This window comes from Colobus angolensis, unplaced genomic scaffold (assembly GCF_000951035.1).
Source record: "Colobus angolensis palliatus isolate OR3802 unplaced genomic scaffold, Cang.pa_1.0 Scaffold69, whole genome shotgun sequence".
NCBI classification, from domain to species: Eukaryota; Metazoa; Chordata; class Mammalia; order Primates; family Cercopithecidae; genus Colobus; species Colobus angolensis.
The window spans coordinates 4,943,483-4,952,975 of NW_012120598.1; the positions used below are offsets into that span (position 1 = coordinate 4,943,483).

The 9,493-nt window shown below is 39.7% G+C and overlaps 1 protein-coding gene across 3 annotated transcripts in view; it reads right to left on the minus strand.

Moving 5' to 3' along the window:
* JAM2 (junctional adhesion molecule 2) overlaps positions 1–9,493 on the minus strand; it is an 80,300-nt gene that overhangs the window by 31,319 nt on the left and 39,488 nt on the right. For all 3 annotated transcript variants that reach the window (XM_011926521.1, XM_011926520.1, XM_011926518.1), the window contains exon 2: positions 1,499–1,564. In XM_011926521.1, coding sequence (XP_011781911.1) covers positions 1,499–1,564 — 66 coding nt within the window. The remainder of the gene's footprint in view (positions 1–1,498; positions 1,565–9,493) is intronic.

Here is a 9,493-nt window from a genome sequence, read left to right on the forward strand (position 1 = left end):
ACCTCAAACTCCTGCCGTCAAGTGATCCATCCATCTGCCTCAGCCTCCTGAGTAGCTGGGACAACAGGCATGTACCACATGTCTGGCTAATTTGTTTGTTTTTTATAGAAACAGTGTCTTCATGTTTTCCAGGCTGATCTCAAACTCCTGGCCTCAGGAGTTTGAGATTACAGGCTTGAGCCACCACTCCCAGTCAGGACTGATTCCTACTACAGCATATTTTTACTTAACAAGCATATATAATTTGTATTATGTGTTAGCACTATTGAAAGCACTATGTGAATATTAACTCATTTAATCCCCCCTACTCCAGACCTTTACTTTCATCTTTGTCTCTTTCCTTCAAACCTATCTTTCTCCAGCTCCAGGAACCTAAGACATATCTGATGATGAGAGGTCAGACATTTAGGACCCGTTTCTTAATGGCCTAAACAAGTATTAAATTTAAGAAATAGCAATTCTTCTGATTGCCCAATATTATTAATTATATAAAAGATAAAGGATCCTTTGGAAAAGTAGTAGGTGGTCAATGTTTGAAATAAACTTATAGGGCAGGTATGGTGGTTCATGCTTGTAATCCCAGTACTTTGGGAGGCCAAGGTGGGCAGACTGCTTGAGTCCAGGAGTACAAGACCAGCTTGGGCAACATGGTGAAACCCTGTTTCTACAAAACAATACAAAAAATTAACCAGACGTGGAGACCTGCGCCTGTAGTCCCAGCTAGTTGGGTGGGTGAGGTGGGAGGATCACTTAACCCTGGAGGTGGAGGTTGCTGTGAGCCGAGATCATGCCACACTGCACTCCAGCGTGGGTGACAGACGGAGGTCCTGTCTCAAACAAAATAAAGCAAAACACAACAACAACAATAACAAAAACTTATTAAAAAGCCCATATATAGGCTACTAGTTTCTTTTGACAATTTTTTAAATGTGGCAAAATAAACATAAAATTCACCACCTTGACCATTTTTAACTGTATAGTTCAGCAGTATTAAGTATATTGTTGCACATATAACAATCTCCAGAACTATTTTATCTTGCAAAACAGAAACTTTATACTCTTAAATTAACTCCTCCTTATAAACATTTTAAAGAAGCTAAAATAGATAAAATGGTGCCCCAAAGTAAGCTATATTAATATCTTAAATATACACAGAGGGGTTTGAAGTGTTCATTTCTATTTCTCATATCTAGCTGGCTAGAAACTTTCCAAGCTCTCCATCTCCCAATTTCACAAATTAGATTTGCTTTGTTGCAGATAATGTAAGTAATAGGAGACCTGCTTTGTACATCCAGTCTTTTATTGAATGTCCAACATTTCCACTGAGGAGGTGGAGAAAATGTTCTTGAGGTGGAGTCAGCATGAAGCAGCATTTCAGGCAGAGGAATTAGTAGAAGGTAAGGCAGAGAATCCCAACAAATAGAAAATCACATCACATGAGTCACTCTCATGAGTTATTTCAACAATGCAGCCTGTGAAAATCAGTAAGATACTGTACCTTGGTACTCTACTGCTGTGACCACTTGCTGGTCTTTTGGGGCAGAAAACCCATAGGCCTTATGATCTGAAAGATTAAAACAGATAGGATAATTAAAAATAAATGAAAATTCACTTTCAAATGTCTGAATGGAATGCAATATTCAAGAAAACTGTCCTAAAGTTTGGTGACAGTTTTGCCCAATTCATAACACATAGTTTTAAAGTATCAAAATAGGAAAAAGCAAACAAAACTATACATATTTATTTTCTAGATTGTAGTTTTGGCCTTTAAGCATTTCCCAAAGTATAACCCTTGTATCTATTTGGATGCCACCACAGACAACACACTCTTGCCAGCCCAATCATTGAAAAATATCTTACATCCTTAATTCAGCTTATTATGCAGTCTAGTGTCACACGGTATTGCCTCACAAATAACAGCTAATTCTTCTTAGTGCTTATTTAAAAGTATAAATAGCTTTATGTATTTATCCCTGACAATACCTATGTCATATAGAAATAAGTCCTTTTGGCTGGGCGCGGTGGCTCAAGCCTGTAATCCCAGCACTTTGGGAGGCCGAGACGGGCGGATCACGAGGTCAGGAGATCGAGACCATCCTGGCTAACACAGTGAAACCCCGTCTCTACTGAAAATACAAAAAAATTAGCCAGCCGAGGTGGCGGGCGCCTGTAGTCTCAGCTACTCGGGAGGCTGAGGCGGGAGAATGGCGTAAACCCGGGAGGCGGAGCTTGCAGTGAGCCGAGATCTGGCCACTGCACTCCAGCCTGGGTGACAGAGCGAGACTCCGTCTCAAAAAAAAAAAAAAAAAAAAAGAAATGAGTCCTTTTACATACTTTTGATGAAATTTGTTGTGTATGAAATTATGATGAAAAATTCAAGCAGAACATCTTTATTTTTTTCCCCAAAACATTTCAGTGATTTTTGAGAACTGGTCTATAGACTAAAGTAACTACTATGGTGGCTACCGCTACTGTGATCTAATAGTTACATGATGCTGCTGTTGCTTATTACCACTCCCTTAAACTAACACAGAAATTTTCATTTAAAAAGGCACCTTTGATACAGATAGGAGACAGAAAAGTACTGGGCAGGAGAGGGCAGCTCCTTGGCAAAGGCCCTACCCTCAGGCCTGGAGACCCGTGACCCTAAAATGGGACAGACATTCCTGTTTTCATGCCCCAAAAGTTGCCTTTTGTCCCATGATGCCCCCTATCCTGTACCTATATAAACCCCAAACCCCAGGTTCTAGAAGCAGATGAGCAGGCAAGGAGATGAGGAGACAAGCAAATGGCAGAACAACGGGGCAGAGAAAGATAAAAGAGGAGAGATGTCTGAACACTGAGAGGAGTTCGACTGGAGGTGGTCGAAGAAGTGTTCAGCCTCTGGATGGCCAAACTCCAGGAAAAGATCATCTTCCCACTCCATCCCTTCTTCCAGCTCCCCATGCATCCTGCTGAAAGCTACCTCCACCACTCAACAAAACCCTGCATTCATCCTTTAACCCCTGTGTGACCCGATTTTTCTGGGATACTGGGCAAGAGCTCAGGATACAGAAAGCTGTCACACTGGCCCTCTGCCCATGTGAAAAGGCAGAGGGTCCGTTGAGCTGGTTAACACTCAGGCCATCTGTGGATGGCAAGGCTAAAAGGGCACATTGTAACACACACCCACTTGGGCTCCTGCACCTGTCCGTCTGCATGCTGTCCCTCCCCTCAGGGATTCAAGCAGCGGCCACCGAAAAGGTGAGCCACACCCCTGTCGCACGTCCTGTGAGGGGGATCAGGGAACTCTCCTATTTCACCTTCACATACTTGCTTTTATGCTGTAAAATTCAATATTCAAAATAACCTAGTGTGGTAGGCATTATTAGTACTAAAGAAGAAAGTATCAGAAAGTATCAATAAAACTTTCTAATTCCATCTTTGATCTAAATCACTTTCTTTATGGATGTCATTCTATACTCCAGTGTAATGACCACGTTTAAAAATAATTTAAATATTTTCCTATAAGTATATATCTCTAAAATATAAATGCTACAAGCGCAAGACTGTTGCCTGTTATATTCTCTGAAATTAACCCAAACACTCAGAACAGTGCCTGGCATAAAGCAAGACACAATAAATGTTTGTTGAATAAATGAGCTCATTCCTTATTGTATACTAATAAGAAAAGTCCAGTAAATGAGGTCAGATCAAACTGACACTGAGGAAGAGTTCCTGAAGGCAAGCAATTCTTTGGGGTAAGTGTTGTAAGTATACAATATTGGATTGCTATTAATTGTTTCAAAGTCAGAACAATGCAAAGCATTATTGTTGGTTGATCTGGTTTGACTGTGTCCCTACTCAAATCTTATCTTGAACTGTAGTTCCCATAATCCCCATGTGTTGTGGGAGGAACCTGGTGGGAGGTAATTGAACCATGCTGTTCTCGTGATAGTGAGTGAGTTCTCATGAGACCTGATGGTTTTATAAGGGGCTTTTTCCCTGCCTTCACTCTGCACTTCTCCTTGCTGCCGCCATATGAAAAAAGATGTATTTGCTTCCCCTTCTGCCATGATTGTAAGTTTCCTGAGGCCTCCCCAGCCATACTGAACTGTGAGTCAATTAAACCTCTTTCCTTTATAAATTACCTAGTCTCAGGTATGTCTTTATTAGCAGAATGAGAACAGACTAATACATTGGTCATCTCAAGTAAACAATTTAGGCAAAACAATCCAACTGCTCTCCTTCATTATTCACCCAAAAAATTATACATGATACAAGGTAAGACTGAATTAAGCCTATCATGAAAAGCTAAAGAAGGTTATTTATTGACTATATATTTCTATAATTTATTTGAAATGCTATTTCTCCACTCATGCTACCATCTGTCCTCTGTCTTCCTGTGGTCTACTGACCCTGTTTTCATTAAGACGACAATGACCTATCTGTTGGCATATCTAATGGGCACTTTTCAGTCTATATCTTACCTGACCTCTCTATGACATGTGACTCTGTTGACTCCTTTGTATTCTGTAACTTGATTCTCTCCTAGTCTTTGTCCTTCTGTTCTGATCCTGGTACTTCATTCTGTTTGCTTTGTGAGTTCTTCTTCCTCCTTGTTCTGCCCATCTATCCATCCATCGTCCATCCATCCATCCATCCGTCCATCCATCCATCCATCCATCCATCCATCCATCCATCCATCCATCCATCCATCCAGAAACTGCTTTTCTGACTAAACTACCTCCTTTTTATAGAGTATTTTATACTCTGATTGACCCAACTAGCATTTATTTGCTAAAAAGTTGTAACTCCACATCTCCAGCTCCAATCTCTCTCGAAATTAAATCTGTGAGCCTGGCTTTCTGCTGGATATCTGTATTTCCATTTCCCGCAATTACCACAAACTCATGGGCAAAACTCATCAGCTTGCCCCCAAACTTTGTCCTATTTCTGCAAATCTCATCCCTGTGTAAAGCATCACATTCCATGTGGCCACTCACACCAGAAACTTAGGTACTGCCCATTGATGCATCCATCTTCTCATCCCTTCATTCATCAGCTTCCACCTATAGACTAAGAATTGTGAGTCATCCATGAAAATGTTTTGAAGTATTTTTCCTTCCCTGTCTTTCCCATCTCCCACCTTTATGCCACAAAGTGCTCAGGGAAGGGATATGGACAGCCAAACTTGAGAGAGAAAAATAGGGTATTTCCTGCCTTTCCACATCAAAAGTCCCAGCCATTAGAGTAATGGAAAACATTCAGAATTTAGGCAAACATTTAAGAGAAACCATCATGAGCAAATTACACCTGCTTTCCGGACTTGGAGTACAGAGAAGGAAGTAACTTAGAGGCCAAAACCTTGATGGACTCTTGAGAAAGGATAATAATAGCTAAAATTTATTAAGCACTTGGTGCTTCACAAGTATTAACTCATTTGACTCTTACAATTCTCTGTGGCAGGGTACCATTTTTGCTCACGTTTTTGAGGGTGGGAAAACTGAGGCACAGAGAGAGTAAGAAACTTGGCCACGGTTATATAAGAAGTAAGTGGTGGAGTTTGGATTTGGATTCAGTCAGTACCTAAAGCCCACATAAGTTAATTACTGTGGTATACTAGGCCCACACCGTGCCCCAAGATGAACATGAGCAAGGATTGCAGATTAACAAAGATGCCAGGAAGAAAGGTTCATTAGTCCAATGAAGACAGGAGAGTTTGAGAAATTGGTGATTAGAATGAAGGCAAAAGACTGGCTCTGGAGCACAACAGGAAGGTGGAAGCTACGAGGCTGAACTAGGAAAGTAGGACACCAGGGTAATCCCAGAGGGGAGGTCTAGGTAAGGGTTTCTTAATCTTGACACTATTGATGTCTGGCACCCAATCATTCTTTGTTGCAGGGGGCTGTCCTGTGCACTGTAGGATGTTTTGCAGTATCCCTGGCTTCTACCCACTAGATGCTGGTATCACCACGCCCCAAGTGATGACAACTAAAAATGTCCCTAAACATTAGCAAATGTCCCCTGAGACATGGGGGTAAAGAACTCACTCCTGGTTGAGAACCATTGCTCTAGATTTCCAGTTAGAACAGTTTGAACAACCAGGAACAGGAATAAACCAATAGACTATAAAGAATGCCAAAGAATCATGAATTCTAAGATTCTGAAAAGTTCCTATAAAATCAGAATTGTATAACTATGAAAGATAATTGATTATATTCCTGGAAAGGAGAAAGAAATCTTTCATATGACATGACATCTCTTCTTTGATTTATTCATCTCTATATACCAACATGTAAATTAGTCTTCCATTGTGCTAGATTTTATCACTCCTATGCTATTCTGGAGATTTTTCTTTTTTCCTTAAAAGCCTGGACAGCAAATCTAATTGTGAAGTTAAAATTTGCAAAACTACTTTGAGAGGCCAAGGAAGGAGGATCACTTGAGGCCAGGAGTTTAAGACCAGCCTGCGCAATATAGTAATGTCCCCCATCTCTACAAAACATTTTAAAAAATTATCTGGGTATGGTAGCACCTGCCCGTAGTCCCAGCTACTTGGGAGGCTGAGGCAGGAGGATCACTTGAGCACAGGAATTTGAAGCTGCAATGGGCTATGACCGCACCACTGCACTCCAGCCTGGGCAACACAGTGACTCACAAATTTTTTTTTTTTAATTTGCAAAAGTCTATGGGACACAAATTACTTGATTTCTAGTATAACAGGAAAACCAGTGATATGCAGGTTCGATATCTCTAAATGGCTAACATATTTAACAGGGAAACTGGCAAACATGGTGTCTATGTGAAGAGTACAGGACTGAACTGATTTCTATTGACAGCTATAAATATGTCCATAGAAAATAGTGACCCATGTGGCTCAATCCTCGAGAGGTGTCAGGTCCACTAAGGAGTAATTTCGAAAGGACTCTTCTGCTTGTATATTTCAAGAACCAAGAACCATGAAAGGGGTCCATGCCATCGTTTAAAATATCCTTTTCCATACACTTTGATCACATAGCAGCTGTTCTTTCTTTCTTTTCTCTTCCCCCATATCCCTTTCTTCTCCTGCATTCCTTTCTTTCCTAGTTTCTCTTCTGCCTCTCACATGTTATTTTATAGACTCCAAAGATAGAGTCTGAATCTTCAGAGAGCAGAGGAAGGAATAAGACAGGATACCAAGCCAGAATCCTCTTCAGTGATCTGGAGGAAGGACAGGACCTTAAATGTTCTTGTTGCTTTACTCCTTCTTTTATTTATTTATTTATTTTTGAGACTGAGTCTCACTCTATTGCCCAGGCTGGAGTGCAGTGGTGCAGTCTCGGCTCACTGCAACCTCCACCTCCTGGGTTCAAGTGATTCTCATGCCTCACCCTCCTGAGTAGCTGGGATTACAGGCGCACATCACCACACCCAGCTAATTTTTGTATTTTTAGTAGAGATGGGGTTTCACCATGTTAGCCAGTCTGGTCTCGAACTCCTGACCTCAAGTGATTCACCCGCCTCGGCCTCCCAAAGTGCTGGGATTACAGGCATGAGCCACCGCGCTTGGCCTACTGCTACTTTTAATGACAAAATCTCTGAACATTTTTGCCAGTGATTCCAATGCCAAACCATTATTCTGTGAAACTTTCAAAGTATACTTTGAAGAAGTCTCTTTGTCCTTTTAGCAATGTGTGAATTAATGCCCTCAGAGAAACTCTACTTATGACTGACAATTCTTGGGATTTTTGAAGTATTTTAGTATACTTTTTAGACAAAACAATGAAAACTCAAATTCCCTGGAAACCAGTTGAGGAAAACCTTGGGGCAAAATAGGAAAAGATAATCTTTGCTCCCTCTGTATCATCATACCTTTGAACTTTTCAAACACCACACTGCCTACTGAGGATGTTTATTTTCTTCAGTAGGTTCTGGCCTTCCTTCGTTTCAGGCAAACTTTAGTACAATCTAAGATTAGAAGATTTAGGAACTGGGTTTCAGGAATCATTGAGAAATAAAATCATTTTCTCTTTCTCAATTCCAGTTTTCTACTTGTTAAAATTTCCTTTAAGAAACATTTCTTAAATTGTCAAAAATTACTATAAAAGTTCTGTGAAAAATAACAGCTGTTAGCTTCAGGAATTTTGTTAATTCTCTTGTACATTTTTCATGTGTATAATAATATTTGAACAGAAAAATAATGCATCACAGATGTTAAAAAAGAGGATTAGTTGAATTGGCAAAAGTATGTAGGCAAAAATTATAAAGGGCATTAGCTTTAATAAATTAATTATCTGTAGTATTTCTTAGTAGCTGAATATTTATTTCCATATATTTTTTTCTTTTTGTGTGTATAAATTTAAGGGGAAAAAGTACAGTTTTTGTTACCTGGGTGTATTGTGTAGTGGTGAAGTCTGGGCTTTTAGTGTAGCCGTCATCCAAATATACATTATACCTGTTTTTGTGTGTGTTTTTTTTTTTTTTTGAGACGGAGTCTCGGTCTGTCGCCCAGGCTGGAGTGCAGTGGCATAATCTCCGCTCACTGCAAGCTCTGCCTCCCGGGTTCACGCCATTCTCCTGCCTCAGCCTCCCGAGTAGCTGGGACTACAGGCGCCGCTACCACGCCCGGCTAATTTTTTGTATTTTTAGTAGAGACGGGGTTTCACCGTGTTAGTCAGGATGGTCTCAATCTCCTGGCCTCGTGATCTGCCCGCCTCAGCCTCCCAAAGTGCTGGGATTACAAGCATGAGCCACCGTGCCCGGCCTTTTGTGATTTCAAGTATCTTCTCCTTCTAGCTACCTTTCTTCATCTAATTCTATTTATTTCAGGGTTTACCAACAAATTAAGTAAAAATATTTAAAATGTATGGTCACTTATGTGGAACTTATTTGAACAGAAAGCTCTGAATCTTTAAATTAAAAAAGTTTATTTATGATAAGATTTCTACCTTGTTTTAGCCTTTCTAGAATTCCTTTTTTAAAAACTTGTACCTAATAACTCTTTTTATAAAAACAAAATGTTGGATTTTATATCAACATATCACTAGCAGATGTTAGGTTTCGCCCCTGTTGGCTGCTTTCTTGAAGTGATTTTTATTTTTTCTTCACCTTTCCAGAATAAATTAAATAGGAAAATAAACAAAAGAAAATGGTCATGTAGGCCTGCTGGTTGAGGTCAGAACATCTTTAATAGTTATGAACATGCTCCAAAAGCACTGGCAGAAGTTCATAAAATGAGGTGAAGAGATGATTATTTTCATAACTGCTAACAAGTCCAAGTCAAATAATTCCCAGTCAAATGAAACCTTTTATGTTTCTTTTCCTCCCAACTTTAAGAACAAAAGTTTTTGTATTCTCTATTACTCATCTAAGATAGTCTGGTTTGACTAACAATATTTACTTTACATTGCTACAATTTTAAAATTACTATAAAGGTGTTATTTAAATTAACACTTTTAATTGAAAACATGACTAGGAAAAACTGGAGAAGTGTTATATATGTTTTTTTCTTTTTTTTTTTGACAGAGTCTCT